At 39.8% G+C, this 23766-nt stretch overlaps 1 protein-coding gene across 2 annotated transcripts in view; it reads left to right on the top strand.

Annotated features, from left to right (window-relative positions):
• Window positions 1-274: 274 nt before the first annotated feature.
• ARPC2 (actin related protein 2/3 complex subunit 2) overlaps window positions 275-23766 on the top strand; it is a 38750-nt gene continuing 15258 nt past the window's right edge. Inside the window, exons 1-6 of one of the 2 annotated variants that reach the window (XM_069075163.1) lie at window positions 275-294; window positions 8316-8350; window positions 9906-10018; window positions 16183-16228; window positions 19555-19741; window positions 22175-22268. In XM_069075163.1, the coding sequence (XP_068931264.1) occupies window positions 9962-10018; window positions 16183-16228; window positions 19555-19741; window positions 22175-22268 (384 nt within the window). In that variant the 5' untranslated portion in view covers window positions 275-294; window positions 8316-8350; window positions 9906-9961. Of the gene's footprint in view, window positions 295-545; window positions 709-8315; window positions 8351-9905; window positions 10019-16182; window positions 16229-19554; window positions 19742-22174; window positions 22269-23766 lie in introns of those variants that run through there. The other variant, XM_069075162.1, reaches the window with a different exon arrangement.

Raw genomic sequence — 23766 nt, 5'->3', positions numbered from 1 at the left:
GCGGCGGCTGCCGCGAGAGGCGGTCCTCCGCAATGACAGTTGGAAGGGCGGGGGCGGCCCCGAGGCACGGTGGGAAAGCGGGGCGTGCGTGCGTGCGCGCCCCCGAGCAGGGCGCCGTGAGTGGCGCTGGAGGGTGTGGCCCGCGCGCGCCAGGCCTGGGCGTAGCGGGGCGGAGACCAGCCGGCCCGGCCCGGTGCGTGCGCCCGCCGCTCGCGGCGGCTGAGAGGGAGCAGGGCGGGGGGAAGAGGAGCGGAAATGGCGCTGCGGGGCCGCGCGCCGCGGCGGCGAGCGGAAGTAGGTGTGAGAGCGGAAGTGGCCGGCTAGAGCCGGGGCTGGGCGGGGACCGGGGGCGCTCGGTGAGGCGGCGGCAGCGGAGGCTGCTCGGCGGGCGGGTGCAGGCCAGGTCCGGGCGGCCAGGTCGCCGAGGCAGGCGGGCAGGGGAGGAGGGCTCGAGCCGCTGCGCGCGTGTGGAGGCGTGCGTCCTGCCCCCTCCTCCCTCACGCCGCTCCCTCTCCCCACCTCCCCACCCCGGTCGGGGGGCAGCCTCGCGGCTCCCTCCTTCCCCCCCCACTCCCCCCTGCTCACCCACTCACTCCTTTCCCGGCCCGGGGCAGCCCCCTCAGCCGCCGCCGCCATGATCCTGCTGGAGGTGAACAACCGCATCATCGAGGAGACGCTCGCGCTCAAGTTCGAGAACGCGGCCGCCGGGTGGGTGAGCGCGCCGGGGCCGGGGGCGCCCGGACCGGCCCCTCTTCCTCCCGGGCACCGCGGTCGGGAAGCCGGCAGGGAGGGGGAGGAGGCCTGCTGGGTGCGGTGGGGGAGGGGGGTCGGGGGAGCAGCCGCCCCGCCGTGGTTCTGGAGGATGGGGTGCGGGAGGGTCCGGGGGATCCCCAGCGCCCGGCGGAGCGGCGAGGCAGCGCGGGCGGCTCCCCGCGGCTCGGACATCCAGCTGGGAAGATGCGATCTCTCTGGCTCCCCATTGCCCTGGGCCGAGCGGACACCCTTCTCCTCATTTTCTAGGCAAATCTGCTGCTGCCTACACTCTCACTCTCCCTTATCTCTCGCGAAGTTCCCCTGCCCCTTCCCCATCCAGTGGCCTTGCTCCCGTGATTCAGCCACCAGTGCCTGCGAGGCTCCGCTCCTCCTGGCCCGCATTCTTCCCCACTCCGGGCCACGTTACCAAATGACATTCCTTCGCTCTGCACCTTTTAAAGCCGGCCTTTGGGCTGACCCTGTGATGGTCCTGCAGGCACCTTCACTGCTCTGCACATGGCAGACATCTAGAATAAACTTGGGTTGCATTGAATCTTTCCAAGGAGAGCGTTTCTGAGCAGCCTGAGAAGCTGCAGATGGCAGAAAATTCTCCGTAACCCTCCTTCCTCTCTCCCCGCCCCCCCCCAAAAAAAAATCAGGTTGCTCTTTTAATATTTAGAGCATATGGCCGGGGAATTGGGTTCTAATTTTGTGTGGCCTGTAGGGAAGTCTTATCTTTGCGGACCTGTTTCCTCAGCTTTGGGGCTCATTGCCTCTGCTTTATAGAGGAAAAAATGGGTGAAGAGCCCCCTTTATTGACTCGAGGACTAAAATGTCACAGCTTTGAGATTCACAGAAGTAATGCAGTGAGGGGGAGAATTAAGCAGTTTAAGCTAATTCAAGAAGCAGTGAGAAGTATTTTCAATCCATTGTTTCAATCTAGTGTACTATATACATTAGTTTATCCCTATAGTGGGCACATGTATTTTATCATTATAAAACAAGGAATCTTTTTTTGTTGTTGAAGTGATACATAAAATATATGTGCTTCTGGAGAGAATTTTATGGTTTAATTTTCAGATGGTTATTTTCATGCCTTCAGTTTTGCCTATAAGCTGTTTTTTGCATTTTAAAAGTTGGAAGTGATTCAGCTCCAGTTCTCATTTGGGTGACTTTGTTGTACCTTGGACAGTCTAGCTAGCACACAGGAGGAAGTTGAGTTAACTTCTGCATTTTTACAGCTGATCTTATTGCCATCAAGTCTTGACAGGCTTGAAGCTGAGGCAGATTGGTTATGTGTAGATCTGTGTGATGAGAGAGAAAGTGTGTGTGTGTGTGTGTGTGTGTGTGTGTGTGTGTGTTTTCAAGCACAGGCATGTCTTGTGGTGAAGGAATACATTTACTTCTAATTATGTTTTAATTTGTGACTGAACCATCCCATTATTCAGACTTAAGCTTTTTATTTTTCTCTTAAAACTACTGCTGTGAATGGCAGGTGGTTGTTTCAGAGGGACCAAAACTAATTAGGAATACATTAAGTAGATATCTCAGAATTGATCACAGAAATGAGGTGTAGCAAAACATGAGTTGGCTTTTGTTGAGTGATATGACTTAGGACAAGTGGATTGTAGAAGGCTGAAACTGGTAGGATTATGCTGAAAACTTTAGTGAAAATGGGGAGAAATCCCACCTTCATAAAAAAGAGGTGTATTCTCAGGCCTCATAGGATATAGGTTCTGATGTCCTCAGACCTGCTGTGCATTACCAGTCATACTAGTGGAGTGAGGCAGCATGAAGCAGTGGAGTGGTTATCCTGACTTATGTCCTACCAGAACTTCCAGCAAAGACAGATGCCTATGATTACCATAAACATTATATTGTTCTAGCAGTGCTTTCAGTAACAGGCAGGGCAGAAAAGAGATATGTTGTGGGGGGAAAGCTCTTAGACAAAATTACAAGAGTTTGGGAGGATGATATCTTGGAGTGCAAGGTCAGAAAAAGACACCTAGGAAACTACAGGTTGGGATTATTCTTACTGTTGATGGGGAACTCATGATTCATAGCAATTTCCAAAGTGTAAATCTTGTGTTCAGACTATTTAAACACAAGAAACACCAGAAGAACTCTTTGGAATTCTTATTCAACTATCCTAATTTTCCCTTTTTGTGAATGATTTTTTCCCCAGTGATCTTTCAGGTTATCCAATGCTTATTATAGTGATATCTTAGAAAATGTCTGAATTCTCATCTGCTTAGAGCACTGTTACCTAAACAGTTGAAGTGAACACATTTGGACAGTGGAAACCTTTTAATTTGAAGACCATGCAAATAAAGCCTAACGTTCACTCCAAGCAATTTACCTTTCATTATTATTAATTTTGTGGGTATTGGCATATTAGAGGCAGCCGCATTTCTTCCCCAGATAATACACTTTTATCTGTAAGTTGTCATCTTGACAGCTTCAAACTAAGCTGACACGACTGACTAGAAGGCTATAGCCAAATTATCATGAATATCCATGAAAATAAGCTTGGATTTTTTTCATTGCTTTTCCCTCTACTATTTTGGATTTTGGATAAATGAGTGGCATTTGTTAGATCATATCTTCACACCCTACCAGCAGGAAAGACTTCCAATCCAAGTAGAGGTTATGCAGCAAATATTCATCTATTCGTCAGTGTATAAACCATGGGAATCTTTTAAGACTAAAAAGTCTGGCTTTCAACGTGTCTGAAGTTTGAGTCCAGAATTTAGAAAATGCTGTCAGATGAGGATGGCTGTTGATTTTATATGTACATCGGCCCCTCGCCACACCCTGTGTATATTTGGGGGAGCTGTGGTTATGTGAGGGGGAACAAAGCTGTTTGGGAACTCAGCAAATAGCAGTGCCAATTGGGGTGGGCAAGTACTGTGGGAAGACAAATTGGAGCAAAGAATAAATTCTGCTGTTATCTTTACTTATTTTCATTCCTAAATATACTGTAGATATCCTCTGAGAGGCAGTCTGACCTAGAGTGATTTGGAATTTGTTTAGCACTTAAAAGAGAAATGGAATAAAGTAACTGACTTAGGTAGTTTTGAGGGAAAATAATGTAATTGAACTTCAAGTTCATCCATCTTATCCTCATCCGTTCTGAGTTACCTTTATTTATGTAGAATCAATAGAGCCAAGTGAAATTATTACTGTTTCATAGAAGCTTGAAATTGGAGGCAGGGTTGTATTATGGAAAGACCAATGGATTTGGATTAAGAGAACCTGAGTTCAAATCCTGATTCTGTCCCTATCTGTGACCTTGGGAACATCACTAAACCTTCTTGGGCCTTAGTTTCATAATTTTTAAAATGTAAAGGGAAAATCTAATGCCCCAACCTAATTCTAGGCTCCTGGGACCTCACAGATCATATAGTCTAGCTTCTTCCTCTTTAGAAATCTTATCTCCTCCCTGATTTTCTGTGACTGCCATTAATTTTGGCAGCTTTGGGGTATGGGTGTGGTGCCTCTTTGGGAGGTGTCTAGTTCTTGGCACTTAAAAATTTGGTTCCACACTATTTGCTGAAGGCCTACAGGGCCAACCTGTGTGCAAGTACAATCATCTTGGAAACGGGGAATGATCAGAACTCTTTAAAGTGAGGAGAGTTTCATTTTACCACAGAAGGAAGGAAAAGCAAAGAAAAGGTGTATATGTACTGAGACTCTACATTTCTAATGAACATCTCCAATGACCCCTAAAAGAAAGACTCAGTTGTTAGTTCTTTTGGTAGTATGCTGCATTGTAGTGGCTAGAATATTGGGTCTGGTTTCTGAGGGTCTGGGTTTCTGCCCTTGCTGTGTATCCTAAGTAATTCTGTGACCTTAGTTGTAAAATAACGGCCTTAAACCAGACAACTTAAAAAAAGCCTTTCAACTTTCAGTATGTTATCCTCTGAATTTAATTGCCAGGGCCATTGACAGATGAGTGATACATAGGAAGTTCAGAATCTTAAGAAAGAGGGTGCACTCTTCTTTGTAAGAGGTTTTAATAATAGTTCAGGAAACTCTTTTGAATGAATTGGAGGACTGGTGTCACATGAGTGACTGTTAAGTGATACATTGTAGTCATCAGATAATCTGCTGCCAAATGACTCTCCATTTTCATCATTTTCTGCCACTGACCAATTCTCAATTTTGTGGGGTAGTCTCATAAACTCTAGCCATAGTTTCAAGGTCCAGAATTTTCTTACTCCCCACAGAGAAGCAGTTCAGTTCCAACATCAGAAACTTTGGGCAGAACATAGATTAATCTTTATCTTTTGTCCTCCTTCCCTCCCTCCATCAGTCTATGTCCATGATGGAAAATAAAAAGCTACAAGCACCCTGTTTTAGGATTGAGAAATTATATTTCAATATGAGAGACTGCCCTAAGTTATGAGAGTTTCCTTTGGGACACAGTTATTAGGCCTGTAACTCCCAGTGTGTGATGCCTTGTGAAACTTATTTGGTGATTGAACATGCCACTTTGACTCCCAAGATCTTGAAAAAAAAATTTCGTTTAGCTCCTTTTTAGAAAAAACAATTATTCTCCTTAGCCTCTCCTTGTTCCCCTTTTATGTATCCTTAAATAGTCAGCTAAAATATTAATGACAGTGATTTGACAAATATTCTGTAGTCAGGCACAAACCACTTAGCATAAATCACAGCATTTTCTACCATTGGGAAATGTGCTTCAGGAATTCTGTAGTCCAGAGAAACTTTGCAGATTTTATAACTAGGATTAGAGCTACATCGGTAGATTTAAAGCTGAAAGGGACTTTAGAAGTCATCTAGCCTAAACCCATTTTACAGAAAAGAAAACCAAGTCCTAGGGAGGCTGATTAAATGATTTGTTCAAGGTCACACAGTAAGTGGTAGAGCTGGGAGTCAAGCACAGGTTCTCTAACTCAAAATCTAGTACTATTTTCCTGCACTAGTGCTTATCATTGATATTTCGCGTTTAGTGGTAAAGAAAGGAAATTAATTTAGATCCTTGCACTGCTTCTGAAGCCATATGGTTAGGTATCTGCAGTCTGCCCCTTCGATGAACCAGGCAACACTACTCATCATGCAGGCACAGCTCACCTCAGCCACAAACCAAGTTTCAGCTTCTTAACCAACTATCTTTATTTATTTTTCATCGTTTGTTATTTTTCTTGAAGAAGGTAGTAGCTATATTGACTCTCTCATTTTATGTCTTCTACTTTGAAAAGGAATCTCAATCAGTTTCTGCTAAATGTGTGCAATAGGTCCTACCTAGTGCCTTCATTCTTAAGACCCCAGAAAAGGCTATAAATGCAATGTAGCTTTGGGCACAATTAATACATTTTACCATTTCAGTGTAAGTCTGTCATATCAAAACATAAGATTTAAAACTGGGAGGGGCCTAAGTGATCATTTAATGTTAATTTAGTAGAATCCAGTTTCCATTAAGAATTATAAACTATTTTCTGTTACTCCTCAGTAGTACTGGAAAGCGACTGAGTATTAATTCCTTTTATAGGGGAAGCAGCTACAAATCAATTTAATTGTGTGATCTTGAGCAAATTAGAATGAAGAAATAAGAGGTAGAACCTGGATTTCTTCTCTCCAACCCATGTTGCCAGTTTGGAAAGCAAAGTGGAACCAATTTCATTGCAAGAAGTTGAGAAGGCTGACTAGTATTTTCTCATCTGTGTCCTATCAATATGCTTAAAGGAGAAAGAACCAGTCCGGTCATTCTTAATAGCTTTTCTGTTAAGCTGCTGTGTTGATCATCACTTATTTACAAATGGGAGATGTGAGAGGCTTTCTAACTGATGAGCAAGTATTTATCAAATGCCTACTGTGTGCAGAGCACTACAGAGGAAATAGTAGAAAGAGTGATTGAGCGGCTAGGTGGCACAGTGAATAGGAGTACTGGTCCTGGAGTCAGAAGGATCTGCGTTCAAAAAAAAACTTACGTCAGACACTTAACACAAAACTAGCCTTGTGACCTTGGGCAAGTCACTTAACCCCAATTGCCCTACCCTGCCCCCTCCAAAAAAATAAAAAAAAAAAAAAACAGAAAGGGGTGGCTAGGTGGTACAGTGAATAGAGCACTGGCCCCAGAGTCAGGAGGACCTGAGTTCAAATTCGGCTTCAGACACTAGATGTACTAGCTGTGTAACCTTGGGCAAGTCACTTAACCCCAATTGCCCTCCAAAAAGCAAAAAAAAGAAAGAAAGAAAGATTGAGTGATAACCATTCTTCTTTTGGTTAGAAAAAACATGTATGAAAAATAGAGAACTTCATACCTTACATTTATACAGAGTGTCCCATAAGATTCTTATCAGTCCCTTCATATTTATTCTCCCTTTGTCCTGAATAATGTGGATTGAGATAAGGGAGCTGTTGTTATACCCTTTTTGTAGATGGAAAAACTAAGACTCAGATGTTAAATGAACTGTCTGTGATCATCTAGTCAATCAGAGTGACATTGGTACCAAAATTTATAAAAATACTGACTTTTAGACTAGCTTCTTTCCATTAAAAGACACCACCTTATTTTTTCCCAGTAATAGAAAACTAATACCACAGACATTTAATAAGTACCAGCTGTGTGTAAGAGCACTATGCTAAGTGGGGGGAGATGTGGAGTACTAACAAAATGTAGTTCTTGCCCTCAGGGACCTTACAGTGGGGGAGGGGGGCGGCATAAGACAGAAAGCTAGACGGCTATATTGTGTAGTACTGTGTGATACTGTGAAAACAAAGGTTATCTGCTTTGGAGGGAAGACTTGAAGATCAGAAGAAGTGCTGTTTATTTGGGGCTTTAGAGGATGTCAGGCAAAGGGAGGAAAGACTTTAAGCATATGGACATAGATGTATGAATGCAAAGTGTAGCATGTGTTTCAGGAGCAAACTGTTGTCCAAGTTGTGTGGGGTTACTGAAGTAGCAATAGTCCTGGAAGACTTTGTGAAGGTGGTAGTGATCTGGGGCAGATCTGAAGAGAAGGATATAATTTGGCAAAGAGGAGTAAAGTGGGCATTGAAAGTGTGCTGAAATGGGATCTTTTAGCCTGAAATAAATCACCTTGCTCTTTTGTTTTGAAATAAAATTTTAAATCATTCTGGAATGGTACCTGTGTAATTATATTATTGCCTGTTAGAATATACTTCCTCTATCACAGGTGGGATTGGAAAAGCAACCAGGAGTTTTGTTGTATGTGTTATTTTTTGCTTTTCAAATCGTCAGCAATTCTATCCTGTTCTCAGATACCGAACTAAGTGCTGAGTTGCAGCATCAGCCAAGTAAAGAAACAATATTAGTAGCAGCTAATATTTGAGAAGACCCTGAAATAATCATGCTTCCTTCCCCACCTGAAGCACTGACCATGTACAGAGACTAAGAGGGCATGAGGCAGTGAGCTGTGCAGGAAGATCAGTAATAAGTTGAAGGGTTCACATAACTCATTTTTTCAGAAGCCTTTTTTAGAGGTTGAGGAAAACCAGGTTCTTTTCCCAATCTTCTTGAAGGTGAACTGCAAGATGATTTTATTAATTGACTTGGGAAATTTCTTTCTGTTTTACAGAAACAAACCAGAGGCAGTAGAAGTAACATTTGCAGGTAAGTTTCGTAGCTTCATTTGTATTATGGGAAAGTGGAAGACATAAAACAGAACCATTTGTAAAACAAGTACTAAAGGTCTTAATATGTTTGCCAGCAATCAGCTTATAGTCACCAGCAGTCAGAAGAAATTTTTAGGAGAAAATTTAAGGTGTTACTGAACATCAGTAGCATCGCTTACTGGAAAAAGCACAGAAGACATAAGATTTAACCAAGCTTTACTACACATACTACTTCAACAAGTCACTTTTCACCTTTGTTTTTTCATCAGTAAAATGAAGAGGTTAACCTAGATCATCTTTAAAGCACTTTCTAACTACCTAGCTTGACTGAGTAGGCTTCATTCTGTGGTGCAAACTAAATCTCTCTGGGTTTTGCCATCCCATAAAATGTTCTTCAAGGCCAGTGAATGGGATATCTTCACTAAAAAATTGACAAATAAAAGGTTACCTGACCATAACTGAAGACTTCTTTTAATCTGCTAGTCTTCTCCCTCACTTAAATATCCTGTAAACTAGGAATGCTGATCCCTTTGTTTCCAGGTACTCATCATGTTTGCTTTACACTCTATTGACTGGCATAGATAAGATCTACTGGTTCATTAAAACAGGTGGATTTCTCCTTTCCTTACCACCTATAAGTTTGTATCTTTGAATTATATTTACACTTTTATTTCCTACCTGTGTTCTCAGTTTTCTTATTCACATATGAATGGCTTTCCTGAATGCCCTGATCAAATTAGAAATCTTTCTTTTTTTTTTTTAAAGCTGTATCCAAAAATGTTATACCTGCCCATAAATACTGAGATACCTTTTTTGTCACTATAGAAGAAGTTTTAGGAGATAATGACTACTGAGTTTTAACTGTAAAGTACATTCTGGTTCTAACAAGATAAATCATAAATTGGCTGACTTTGGCAATACCTTACTTGTCTCTTTATGAATCTTGTTACATCTTTTAAAAAGTGGCTAGGATATATATGCGGTTCACAAAACTAGGTTGTTCAGTTTTGTTTTATGAGCCATACAATATAGTACTTCATAAGATTGTTTAGTTTTATGAACTACACAGTTTAGTTGTACCATGCAGTCTATAAGCCAAAATATGATAAACCATTGATTGGAAAGGGAAATGCTTTAAAACTAGGCAAAGAAGCCTGGAAGTGGCCAGGAAGATGGAAAGCAGCCAGGACTAACAAGCTTGGAAAGGTTTGTTTTGTTGGGGTTTTTTTGTCTTATGTTCTTTCTGGCAAATGAGGACTTAACATCATTTCTACCAAGCAACAAAGTGTGAATAGTATAAGAATACTTCAGTGGGTTTAGATAAGATTGGGGAGGCCAGTACTTAGAACTTTTAATCATAGCATTGCCTCTGACTTCCACATAAAAGTAAAATGTTATGTTTTACTCCGGTTTTCATTTTTTGTTTCATTTCATGCTGACCTGTCTTAAGAGAGTATAAGGATAAGCTAATCATCACAGAGTTTTCAAGGAGAATGTGCTGAACATTGTGCCCCCTGGCCAGCTAAACTCCTTACTCTGTGCTTCTCCCACAGACTTTGATGGAGTCCTTTATCATATTTCAAATCCCAATGGAGACAAAACAAAAGTGATGGTCAGTATTTCTTTGAAATTCTACAAGGAACTGCAGGCACATGGAGCTGATGAGGTGAGTGCCCTGCTGTTTTCTTCATGACTCTTTGTAGTCTACCTTGCCTTTCATTGGCAGCTTTCCACAGAGCAGTGTAGACTAAGTCAGCTCCACCTTCTTCAGTTTGTCACACCTAGCAAAGGCCAGTCTGGACTGTTGACTCAACCTAACCAAAAACTATCAAACCATTTATCTTGTAGTGAAGTGTGGTGTCTGTTTTTTTAAAATAATCGCCCTCTCCAAAAATTCTGCAGAACTTGATGGTTTCTAAGCAGAATAGATTGACCAAAGACTGAATGATATACTGACTTTTTTAAAGATAAGCATTGTCCATAATTCTTTTCTTTTTTTTTTTTAATCAATTGAGGTTAAGTAACTTGCTCAAGGTTACACGGCCAGTTATTTTGTGTGGGTGTTAAGTATCTGAGGCCAGAACCAGTCCCAGGTCTCCTGACTCCGGGGCCGGCACTCCTACTCACTGCACCACCTGGCCACCCCATTGTCCATAATTCTTAACCATTAGAAGAAAGAATAGCTGGGACAAGATGTGTTTGATTATGATTTGGGGGTTTGTCTTTTTTTTTTTTTAATAGGGTTATTAGTTGTTAGAACCATTCTGACTAGGGATGTTATCCAGTCTAGAGCTGTCTCTACCAGATTAAAAAAAAAAAAATTTAGGCATAGTTCCCCATTCTAGAAGAAGAAAAGCCCCTTTCTTTTCGGTTTTGCAAATTGAGCCTTCTTTGTGCCTGGACTCTTTTCTGACTTTAGCTGTCATAGAGGAAGTAAGATGGGGTGTCTAGGCATTGTGAAACCCTTAACTGCCATACTTTGTTCATTGGCTGTTGGCTGCTCTCTACAATGACAGGTTTAGTTCCTGTTGAACTATATTTGCTCTGGGGAGGGCCATTTATGGAAGAAAGAAAATGCTTTTACATTACTGTATGCATGCTGTGGTTGGGTTTCAAAGCAGGAAGTATGACTCAGTTCCTGAATTAGTTTTCAAATAGCCTAGTCTTAGCAAACTGAATCCTTGGAAGATGCAGCTATTTCTATTCACTTTCTTTCAAGATAAAGGAAACAATTATTGAATTATTTAAAAGGATCACAAAGAAAGATTAAATAATATTTTAAAATTTCTAATTAGCTTTTAACAGACTGGGATTTATCTAAATGTTTTTCTTCAAGTTTGAAAGTTCAACAAAGTAAAAATGGTCACTTCCCTCAGTGGTCCTGATTTGCTCTATCATGAGAGGTTCAAGAGGAAAAAATGTTTGCAGAGTAAAGTTCTTTGACCTACAAAAGAGATGGGAGAAGGGGGAACTGACACATAAACAGATTTTAAGTGCAGGTTTGTCATAGGAAAGTTCTAATCAGCCTTCTCTCCCCTGAGTGCCGCATGAGAAGAAATGGGCTGATGTTCCAGGAAGAAAGGATTTCACTGTCAGAAAGTTACCTGGCATCTGAAATCTGTAATAATTTTCCCCAGCATAGAAAACGATCTATTTTTAATGCTTTTGATGAAGAAAGGGGAAAAATACTGCGCTCAGGTTCTTCAGGTGCCTCCCCTACTCCATGACCCTGGGAGGAAGGAACTTGAGAGCAGCTTGCTCTGTTTAACTACAGGGGTCAAAGAACAAACATCTACTGCTTGGGTGGAGTGAGGATCCTTCACAGTCTTGGAACCTCAGCAGCAGCAAATCACTCCCTGAATCAGTTAAACAGTGACCAGAGTGTGATAATGAGAAGTCGTTTGTTCCGTGTTTGAGGATCTCAGGCCTAGCAAGGCCCCTTCAGAACAGAAGGCATTTCCCTCTGATAGGGGAAAGATGTGACAGTGACAGGCTGCCTCCTGATGTCACATTGGAAAAGTGAATCATGGTTACAGTGCATTTATGGAATCATGTTGAGGAGGCAGTGAGTTTGCTGAGGTGGGAGGAAAGGGGCCATGACAGAGTGGTTAGATACAGTATGATTTGGGTCTTGAGTGCCTGTTAAATCTTGAGGTTCAGTTTTTGCAAAACTCATTCAACTTTTTCTCACATTCTTCAGGAAGTGAAAGAAGCATAAAGTACTTAGAGGACCAAATTTACCAGCTTCTCTTAACCCTCTGGACATACATTCGGTTTATTTTCCAGTACTTTAAAGAGTAAGATCTGAGGATTTTTTGGTCAACTCCCTCTGTACCACTTGAAATCTGTGACCTTAAGGCTCTCACTTCACTTCCTCTTCTGTAACAGAAAGAATAGAGATTCAGTGTAACAAGCATTTATTAAATGGGTGCTGTGTGCTAGGGACACTGTACTAGGTACTGAGGGGATACATAGACAAACTGAATATGCCATTTAGCTACATGTCACACAGAAGGCCATATGATCACTTAAATCAATCTCTGAATTTCTTAGTGGATTGCTTTTACAGAGACCCTTAAGTACTAGTTAACTGTTGGCCTGGTCGTTCAAAAGGAGAGAACATTTCCATGAACCCGAACAAGTTAAGGTGGATATAGTGATGTTAAGATACAAACATAGCCTCCCAGCCTGAGTCTGTCACTGACTTGCTGCCTCTGCTTTAATTTTACCCAGTAGAAAAAGAATAATTGCTTCGTCTTACCTACCACATGAGGCAATGATTAGGGGTGAATATAGTATAATGATTACATTGTAAATGCAAAATGTTATTTTTTTATAAAGACTAGAGGATACTGAAAAGGTTGTTACATTCTTAACAGCTTCATTACTGATGTCTCTTACATCTCCAAATGTAGTTATCCCTTTTTCATATTTCATGTTGACAAGTTTCACAGTCATGGTTTTGGTTAATTAGGAATTTGTAGAGATTTGCAGCAACACACGTATGTTAGAAAAAATTTAGTAAGTCATAAATGCATAAATACTATGTATTTTTAGTCTGTTTTATCATTAACTACTGTAAGTATACATACATAAATTTATTGTCAACAGTTAAATTTTGTTAAAAGTTTGTGTGTTAAAGAACTATGGGCTACACACTCTCTTTTGGGAGCGCACCTTCCTCCCCTTTGTCTCTACTATCTAGACTAAGGCCTGTGATTTTTTTCGCAGCAGTGATCTTTGTCTTTTGAGCCTTTTCCTTGCAGAAGGAAATTCATAAAGCAGTTGCTACAACTACAGTGGTTGGCTACAAAGACTGTATAGCACTCAAGATACTACTCTCACATAGACACTCCAACTTCTTTATGGGTGCAGTTGTTTTACTTGTTTTGTGTGTTAAACATGATCAGAATTATTAAAAATAATGGTTTAGAGCAGGGCCTAGAATAATTCACCATTTTTCACATTTGTGAGGGTCCTGTGCCTCTAACTCCCTGCCAGTGTTGAGAGAGCTATAGCTGCTTCACTTCTCTCCATCTCTTTGCCCCCTTTCCCTCCATTCTAGCTCTCAGACACAGCAGTGAAAGGAGACTTCTGCTTACTCTGCTTAAAAACATCAAAGCTTTCAATTGTACATGTTCAGAAAGAGGTGTGAACAAAATGAAATGACTGAGGAAAACAAAAGTTGAATCTTCTGGGTATATCAATTTATTAAGCAGTGCATGCCAGTTGCCCAACAAATCAGGACCTGTAATTACCTTAATAAAAATGTCTTATCTTACCCCATCTCCTTTCACACCAGATTTTAAATTCATGGAAAGCAATATATAGGAGGAGACAGACTTTTATATGTTAAAAACAATTGAGCAAATAAGGCACTTAATTAAAAGTTAACACTGCATCAGACAATCTGATTTCTAATTGTATGAAAGGTTAGGGACTTTACAAGTTGGGAGGGGGAGAACAAACAGGTACAATTCCATGAAATCAGAAAAAGAAGCATTCCATTCCTCCCTAATGTCTGTATGTAATCAAAGCAACATGGAAACAATGGTTGATTGATTTGTACAGGGCCAATTTTCAGGTAAGATGTACAATTGTGAGAAAACTTCATCAGTCTTTGGACCTGACTAGGTTTCTGGTCCTTAGTTAAGGGTCTCTAAGCAGTAGAGATAGTTTAAAATAGGTTTCCCAGTTTCCCAGCCACCCAGGGTTAAATTCAAACAACACAATAAGGTTTTCTCCCTATTCCCACAACTGAATGAAGTATTCTCACAAGATAGAATTTGGACTAGACCCATAATTGAATAGAAAGGGAAGTGAGCTAGCTCCAGATTTGAGTTACAAGATTGAGTTGGTATGGTTTACTCAATTCCCACAATTAATACTTGCTGTCCTAATGCCCTCAGCTGCTTAGATAGGGTGGAGGTTGGGGAGCCAGACTGGGTACTAACTTGTTCCAGCACCCAGAAACTACCTTCTTTCTTCTGACTCTTCCCTTCCCACTTCACCTCCTTACCCCATTCCTACCCCCTTTTTAGAAATGTGTGAGAAAGGGGACTCTTGCCAAGGTCATTATGCTAATAAAGCTGAGTTGGAGACAGGAGGCAAATGGACAGGGTCAGTAGAGTACTGACTTTCTCTTCAGCAGGGAAGATTAATATGGGTCAAAGCTGGGTATCTTCTGAGGGTAGTAGGAAGGTAGTTCCCTGGATCCGGGGAGGAAAGTGTTGAAAGTTGTCAGAGGGACAGAAAGCAACTATTTAAATAACCTAGACCCCAGATCAGGACAAATCCTACGGCCAGAGTCACTGTTTAGGCATTATCTTAGAACCCCTAGTATCCAGCCTCTGTTAACTCTTCTGTCAGTAGGGTCATTGCTTCCCCACCTGCCTACAGTGATTACACCACCTAAGGAGAGTGGCCCTTGTTACATTTAAAGTTAATTTATTGCCCATTGAAGGAAACCTTTCAGTCCTTGAAGTGCATGATCCTTGGAAGAAATGAGTAGTGATCATTCTGGAAAGTCAACCCAACACTGTAGTTTTAACATACCATGTTCTTTGTTGTCTTTTCATGGGTATGGAGGGAAAGCTCTTATGTTGGTTAAAAACATGATTTGGACTTCCTGGATCCTCACAAATAGTGGCTTTTCTAAATTGAATAATCTATACCTCAAAGCATTAAATTTAATCAAAGCCACACAATCTTCTGAAATGAAACTAGGTGCAGAAACTATATCATACAACTTAAGGTATAACTGGCGTAGCTTATTGCTACCTAGTAGACACTCCATAAATACTTGTTGAACAGCCTCCCCTGCACCATTGGGGGCCATCTCCAAACTTCAGAGCAGTCAGTGTCTACCAAGGGAGGAAGTCAGACTAGGTGCTGAGGGAAGGTGGTGCTAGGTCAAGCCATAGAAAGATCCTGAATGTATATCTCAGCTATGTTTTCACCTTATCTCTGAATGTTGACTGTAAATTGTTGGAATTAAAATCTTACCTGATTTTACCTGAGGTCATGTAGTACAGCCCCTTATTTGACAGATAACCATAGAGGTTAAGTGATTTTCCCAGGGTGGCAAAGCTGGGACCCAGATCTTGGCTTCTTAAAAGTAGATTTATTGGGAATATAAGCTATTGAAGACAGAACAGTAATAGCTGGGATCCAGCTATCTGTGCCCCTGAGCTAACTGAAATCATCCTGGGTGATCTTGGGTTTTGTCTTCGATTTACTTGGAGTTAGTGGATTCACTCAGTCAACTGGTAAGTAACACAATCTGCTCTCCCACTCAGGGTTAGAGGAAAGTTATGCATAATGTGGTAGGACTTTGAGAAAAAGTGGACAATGTAGAGGGGGATATTGTCCTAAAGGAATAGGTGAGAGGATGGACTCTGAGAAGATATCTTGCTTATTCTTGAATGTCTCCTACTCTGCCCATAAAATAGAGTTGGAGGGTGAGATTACTGACCTTTATTACAGCAAGAATAATGACTTGATTTCTACTCATTTTGAAATTATTTCTTTTCCTCAAATCTCATACCACCCAGGTCATCTCGTGTGTACGTGTGTGTGTGTGTGTGTGTGTGTGTGTGTACATATATGTATATATATTTTTTCCTGTAATTACCTTAATAAAGATGTCTTATCTCATCACATCTCCCTTCACAAACCAGATTGTTAAATTTCTGGAAAGCAAGCTTTGTCTCCCCAGGACCTAGCACATAAAAGACCCTTAATAAATGGGTTGAATTGAACAAAACGTACAAATAAATGATTAAAAAAATAATAACCTTTGAGATGACATTGTAATTTTTTATTTTCTAGTTGTTGAAGAGGGTATATGGAAGTTTCTTGGTAAATCCAGAATCAGGTAAGCTTCTGTAGATTAACACTTACACTTTAGCTAATACTAAAAGAGTTCATCTGAATGTTGTACCTTTCTCTCTTTTTAAGCATTTACATTTCATGGACCCAGTTTTTCCTCTGTATAAAAAGTAGCACTCATGACACTACTCTTTCCAATATCAGTAGTGATGGATATGTCACCAGAAAATAACATGGATATCAGTTGCCTAGATTTCCAACCTGAAGGCTGCCATTGTTTTCCTGTTATGATTAAAGAAAAATTGGTGCTTCCTTAATTCATCCAAAAGACAAATATCTTTTGGATGAATTTAGTAAGCATTGATTTTTCTTTTACTACTTCTTTCTGTCTACTGCACAGTTGGAGGAAGATTGTAGCTGAAATTAGGAGAAAAATATTTGTCTTCTTTTAACCTACTATTGATGATCAACCATGGACTGACTCCAGAAGAGTTGAAAATATCTGTGAACCACATTGATGGGCACAGCTATGAGTTATTAGAACTTATTTGGGAAAAACTGGTCACTATATTATATCTGGGATTGAATTATATTCCCATGCCCTAAAACAGCATGGCTCCATTTTGGAATGAGATTTTTAAGTTGTAAAGCTGTTTGAAGATAAGCTGTTTTAAGAAATATGAGCATCATTTGGTATTCAGGTAATGCCACAATTATTCCTCTTTTAAAAGTCTTCTGGAAATGAAGTTGGCTACTTTTTAATATAAAAAATACAAATAATGCAAAACAGTATTCTTGTGTTTAATTTTTTTTAAATTATAACACCTGTAATTCCTTATTCCCACTCCCTTTTCTGTCTTGGAATATATTATTTGCAGTGTATTATATTACTGTGTCTGGCAACATAGTTTCTGACAAAAAAAGAGTGTCATTGAAACTCTTTATAACTAGAGTTAGTTATAAAAGAGACACAAAAGAAAACACCTTATTGTGCCAGCCTCTCCTTTGATTACCAAGGACCAAATAAAATATAAAAGTCAAAATTCAGAGGCAAAATCCTGATTTTGACAGAGTGGTTAGGAAGGAAATGTTTTCTGGGGAGAGAGAATAATAGATCTTTGCTCTTCCCTCTCACCCCACACTGATGGCAGAAGACCATATGGTATCCCCTATGGAATAATGTATGTAATTGCCACAGAAACTGTATACAATATACTATTAAATAATCCTCCCCCCAAAAAAAAAACTGAAGTACCTCCCTCCCATTACTTGGGGATTATTTGTCTAATCCAATTTAGAAATCTAAAGCATGAATTTTTATTTCATCACACTGCCTGGCATTCTCCCTTCATTCTTCCTTAAAGTCTGAGACTTGTTTTAGTTTTGCTTATATTTGTTTTTGTCTGGCTTCTAAAATCCAGTAAACCCCAGCTCTGAAAATTTTCCCTTTCTTATCTTCTCCCAGCTCATCTGTTTATCTGGTTCCCAGGTACCCAGAATGGGAAGGTTATTGTAATTTAATGTTAGAGTGCCAGCAATGTACTAAACACTGTCCAGAACAGAAATTTAAAGAACTCATGACCTTCAGGTTCATAATCAGAATAGGACAGGCCCACCAAATACAGAAAATAGAGACACTCTTGGAGAGAAGAGACAGTGACAGCTCAGAAGTCTGGTATGCTTAGCAATTTGAAATTCATACCACACTGGTAGAAACTTATTCTGTGCCCAAGTCTCATCAGTTGACTAGGATATGAATCCGCTCTTTGAGTCCTCCCTCATTCATCCCAAATGTCTCTTTATACACAACCCCATGTCATTTGGACCTTTTGGCTCATATTAACATCTGTCTAATCACTAGTGTCTGTAATTCCTAATTCTCACAATGCTTATTAGGTGCTAATTATATAGGCTCTTGGCATGTTACCCTGGCAAGAAAATGTCTCTTAACTTACCCTGAACCTAAAGGAATATTTTATGGATACATTTATCAACTTATATTTCTGGCTTTATATTCCTGGTTTTTGATGGCATGTTCCTTTTTCACAAATGTCTCTGAAACAAGCCAGATTTCTGATTGAAGTTCCCAGATTGTGTTCTTGGAAGCATTGTGTTTGTTCTAAACTAGAGATGTCAAACATGATGTCTGTAACACTCAAGGGAACCAGATCAAAATGAAGAGAATGTTAATGTATGCTTTTCTAAGTCAACAATGCCACCTTTTGCAAGTATCCTTATGTGTAGTTTAGTAAGTCCCTCATTCTATGTGGGCTTGATACTGGTGCTGTCAACTATCAGGCATTTTGGTGTCACTTAAAATTTTAATTTTATATTTGTTAAGTGTCTTCATATTTATCATCATCTTAGAAGAATGTAAGATTGACTTTAACTCAGCCTAGTGTGGTAAAAGGAAATAGATAATATTCTGGTTGTTGTACAGATAGGGAAATGAGGCCAAAATTATCTTTTAAGTGAGTTAATGTTAAAATTCTAAAGCTTTTATCAAAAGAGATTAGTGAGGAGAGTTTAGTAGACTTCTTAAAAATTTTAGTTTTTTCAATTAGCAAAAATATTTCCCCTCCTCACTTCCTGTCTAGCCAAACAGATCCCCACATTGATCAGGTCCAAAAAACATATTTTAGTCTGCGCTCTTGAGTTCATCACCTGTCAGTCCAGAGGTGGGTAACAAAGTTTCAGCATGGATACTCTGGAATTATGGTTGATCATTTCATTGTTCAGAGTTTTTAAGTTTTCATTTGTTTTTACAATGTTGTAAAATTGTTCTGATTCTGCTCTGCAGAATCTTTCTTCTACATTCATTTATACAAGTTTTCCCAGGTTTTTCTGAAACTGTTTCCTTAGATCATCTCTCATGACACTACCAGTACATAACATTCACATACCATAATTTGTTCAGCCAATCTCCATTTGATGAGTATCTCCTTAGTTTCCAGTTCTTTGCTACCACATAAAAAAAAAAAAACCCTGCTTAAATATTTTTACACATGAGTCCTTTTCCTCTTTCTTTGATCTCTTTAGGATGTGGGTCTAATAGTAATATCACTGGGTATGCAGTTGGATGACTTTTGGGGCATAGTGGCAATTTGCTTTCCATGATAGACCAGTTCACAGTTCCACTAACAGTCTATTAGTGTACATATTTTCCAAAGGCCTCCAACATTTCTCATTTTCCTTTTTTTCATTACCTTTGTCATTCTGATCAATGTGAGACAAAACCTCAGAATTGCTTTAATTTGCATTTCTCTAATTCTTAGTGATTCAAAGTATTTTTTTTACATGTCTGTTAATAGCTTGGAATTCTTTGATAGTCATTTTAAACAAGATTACAGCTGATGGATTTCCCTTCCTCAGGATACAATGTCTCTTTGCTATATGACCTTGAAAACCTGCCTGCATCAAAGGACTCCATCGTGCATCAGGCTGGAATGTTGAAACGAAACTGTTTTGCCTCTGTTTTTGAGAAATACTTCAAATTCCAGGAAGAGGGAAAGGAGGGAGAGAACAGGGCAGTAATCCATTACAGAGATGATGAGACAATGTGAGTATAGACCATCATGCCTACAAATCGGTCTTTACATTTAAAGACTAAGGAATGATCAGAAGATGAAGTTATTGGTGATTTAGTATGAGGTCTGAAGAAATTGTGTGTCTATCAAAATAATAGTCCCATTGGAAGTCACTACTTTTTAAGTTATTTTTCCTGTGACCATGGAGGGCTTTGTTCTTTATTTCTCCTGCCCTATGCCCTCTCACATATTCCAGAGGGTCATATTAGGAGCAACTCATTTATTAGTGGCTTTTGTTGTCAATAATGCAGGGTAAAAAATATTTACTAAGTATTTGCTATGCATCAGGCATTATGTTAAGCATAGTCAAGCAAAACAAATTCCCACACTGACATGTCTAAAAAATATGTTTTAATCTGCACGCTTGAGTTCATCCCCTCTCTGAAGAGGTGAATAGCATGCTTCACCATGAGTGCCCTAAAATCATAACTGCTAAATAAGGTTCTGAATTATTGAACTTACTCTTGATATTAATTTACAGTACCATTTGGGGAAAGAAGAGGAATAGTGTGACATTGTAAAATGCATTAGTTAGTGTAGGGGATATACATGACTGATAACCCATACAAAAAAAAAGGAATTTTTTTCTTTTTTTTTTTTTTTTAAAGCAATCGGGGTTAAGTAACTTGCTCAAGGTTAAACGGACAGTTATTTCTGGGTGTGGTGCTAAGTATCTGAGCCCAGATTCGATCCCCAGGTCATCCCGACACTGGAGCCGGTGCTTTTACTTGCTGTGCTACCTGGCCACCCCAAAAGGGATTCATTTTATAGTCTCATATGAAGCCATTTTTATCTCTACCTCATGGAAATTTCCTGAACCACTGCTGATAGAAGAGAGAAAGTTAGGGAGTATGCTAATTAATACTTGTGTAAAACAAGGTATTTCCTTTTGGGAGCCCATATTGTGAGAACTCAATATTAACTCAGCATCAGAAGCTCTTGAAAGCCATAGGAAAAGTCTACTATATCTTAGTTTCTATGATAGAAAAACAAGGGCTGGGTTGATGTGCCACATAGGGATGCATGTGGAGGGTCATGAAGAGTTAATCCCAGATTCCTTGTTAAAAATAAAACTGGGAACCTAAAGAACTCTGATATTTTCCATGGTGTATAGTGCTCTCTCCTACAAATAGTACAGACCAGTTCTGTGATGTTAGGGCTTCCTCTCCCAAGCCAGGTCACCTGTGATTGTCCCCCACAGCCCACTTCCTGGCCAAGGCTCTTCTGTCATGACAGGAAGTCAGAACAAGCAACATGACAGCAGTTCTGTTCACTTAATTTTTAGCAACCCCTTCCTACCAAAGAAGGTATTTGGGTTCCATTTCCTTCAGCAGCATCTGTGGAAGTGCCAGGTACTCTGGGGAGGTGTGTTGCCTTCCATCTTAGTCTTCAAAAATCAGATCTGAGCAGTTGGTGGGCAAGCTTTCTTGGAGAAAGTGAATCCCTAAAGTACTTGGGAACTTTCCAGTTTGCTAATAACACCATAATGAAGATTTAAAAAAAAAAAATACCTTTTTTTTTTTACTATACAAGTCTAGCAGCTTCAATAATTTTATTTACTTTGTACTCAACAGAAACTTTTGCAGCCTTTAAATATATAGAAAAACAAGAAATTAGCTGAAATTAAATACATATTCAAAAATGTTTATTTCAGAAACATTAAAATGGTGTCAGAGTTAAATTGCAGAAATAGAATACTCCATTGTATATATAAAACACTTCACAAACCTTAATTTGCTAAAGAAATGTTCATTAAGGTAAAGATTAATTGGAGGCATTAATGGTTCTTTTCATAGTCCTTTGTGGACTGCCCATACTTCCCTGGGCATTACAGCTTAATCAAGTTGACTGTTGGTATTCTGTCACCTTGCAGGTTTTTAGATTTGGTTTTTTTTGCCTTGAGTTTTTTATTGTGCTCTCAAATTTACATTTTACTGAACTCAAAATTAAAGATCTTGGAGTTCTATTCCTTAATATAGTTCCTGTGTTATAAATAATGTGTATATAAAATGAAAATTTGATTTACTCAGTAATTTCTCTCCAAACTCTGTTAATGCATAGACATATGTCACTATTGTCTCCTAGAGAAAAGCTTCTGGTGTCACCTTTTTAAAGCAGTCGGGGTTAAGTAACTTGCTCCAGGTTACACGGCCAGTTATTTTTGTGTGTGGTGCTGAGTATCTGAGGCCGGAACCAGTCCCAGGTCTCCTGACTCTACTCTCTGCGCCACCTGGCCGCCCCTCAGGTGTCACCTTCTTAACACACTCTGTGGTTCATAGAAGTAAATTGACTGTTACCTTCATGGTTTCTCCATAGTTTCTTCCTACTTTACTTCGTTGATAAAATCTTTGACGTGGCCCATGGTAACTCTTGCTCTTTTCACCATCCTGTTATCTTCACTTCAGGTATGTTGAGTCCAAGAAGGATCGAGTCACTGTTGTCTTTAGCACAGTATTTAAGGACGATGATGATGTGGTGATTGGAAAGGTGTTCATGCAGGTATGGAAAATAGCCTTGGGGGAAAATAAGGCACCCTGAGGATATGCTTTTATACTATCAGAGCAAAAGTTGTTCAGGAGTGTCCAACTCTTCATGACTCCACTTTCAGTTTTCTTGGCAGAGAAATTAGAGTGGTTTGCCATTTCCTTCTCCAGTTCATTTTATAGATGAGGAAACTGAGGCAGGGGTCAAGTGACTTACCCAAGGTCACACAGCTAGTATCTGAGACCAGATTTGAACTTGGGAAGATGTCTGACTCATGGCCCTGCACACCATCCACTGTGCCACCCAGCTGCCTTAGAGCAAGAGTGGTTTCCCCTATTATAGAAGAACAGGCTTTTATCTTTAGAGACTTCTGGAAGAGGCACCAGTTGATATAGCCTTGCCCACCCCACCTAGTAGCACAACTTGTTTTCTAGGTAGTGATGGCTTAGAAGCCCAGAGAGCCACCAGAAACAGGTAAAACCCAGGATGAATTCAAAACTGAGTCCTCTGAATAAAGAAGTCTAATAGATGTGACCATTAGTAAGTAAGGGTTAAGCATCAGACAGGTCTTTACCATTTCTTACTAGTTCTTTATCTTTCTCTTAATTTATGCCTGTGTCTTAATGCATTCCTGTGTGAGGATTCTCTAAAATATTCCTATAAACAAGAAAGAGGGCAGAATTGTTCTACAAATGTAGCCTGAGCTTGAGTGAGATCCCCATAGGGCATCACCCTCCTCAAAAAAACCTGGTCTGATAAAAAGGACTAAAAAGGCTTGTGATAGGATACTTTATAATTGAATTGTTGGTACTATTAAGCCAGCCATTAGTCTCATGACTGCCTTGTCATAGTATTTGCCAGTCATTAAATGTATGTGTCTAAGCTTTTTTTTCCTTCTGAGATAGAACATCATTTAGATTTCAATACAGTGATTAAAGTCTAAGAAAATAAAATAGTTTGATTTTTTTTTATTACATGACAGGGTGATAAGATTTGCCACTGGGGAAACTTGCTTTTTATAAGGGGAACTGCATTAGGGATAATGAAGAATAATTTGTGTTCTCCTTTAAGCAAGAAAAGTGCCATCTGGTGCAACTTCACTGTACTGTCAGCTTTTTTTTTTTCCTTTTTTCTGTTCAGGAGGGGGAGCTAATCAGAAATTCTAATATTTTAGATGTTTTATTCCATATTTAGGAAAATTTAGATGACTGCTTTAGCACTATGAAGCAAAAAAGTAACTATGAATATACCTTTTCAGACCTGGAAGTCAGCCTCTTGGACAAGTTTTTCATGGCAGTTTATGCAAAATTGAGGAAAGAGTTAAGGCCAGGAACATAGATAGGAATTGGGCTAAATCCAGAGCCACAGGCTAATTTTAAAGTCCACAAATATGCTGCAGTGCATATTTAGAATTAGCTGCATTTACCAGTCCTGTTCGTTTATTCCAGGAGACATCTCAATTTATTTGTACTTCATGCAGATCTTATCCCTTTGAAGAATTTGAAATACTTAA

The sequence above is a fragment of the Petaurus breviceps genome, unplaced genomic scaffold, assembly GCF_028583685.1.
Source record: "Petaurus breviceps papuanus isolate PSGF00001 unplaced genomic scaffold, PetGlider_PUasm1.0 90903, whole genome shotgun sequence".
Classification (NCBI taxonomy): Eukaryota; Metazoa; Chordata; class Mammalia; order Diprotodontia; family Petauridae; genus Petaurus; species Petaurus breviceps.
The sequence above is the reverse complement of the archived record's forward strand: the minus strand, read 5'-3'. Positions and strand labels throughout refer to the sequence as shown.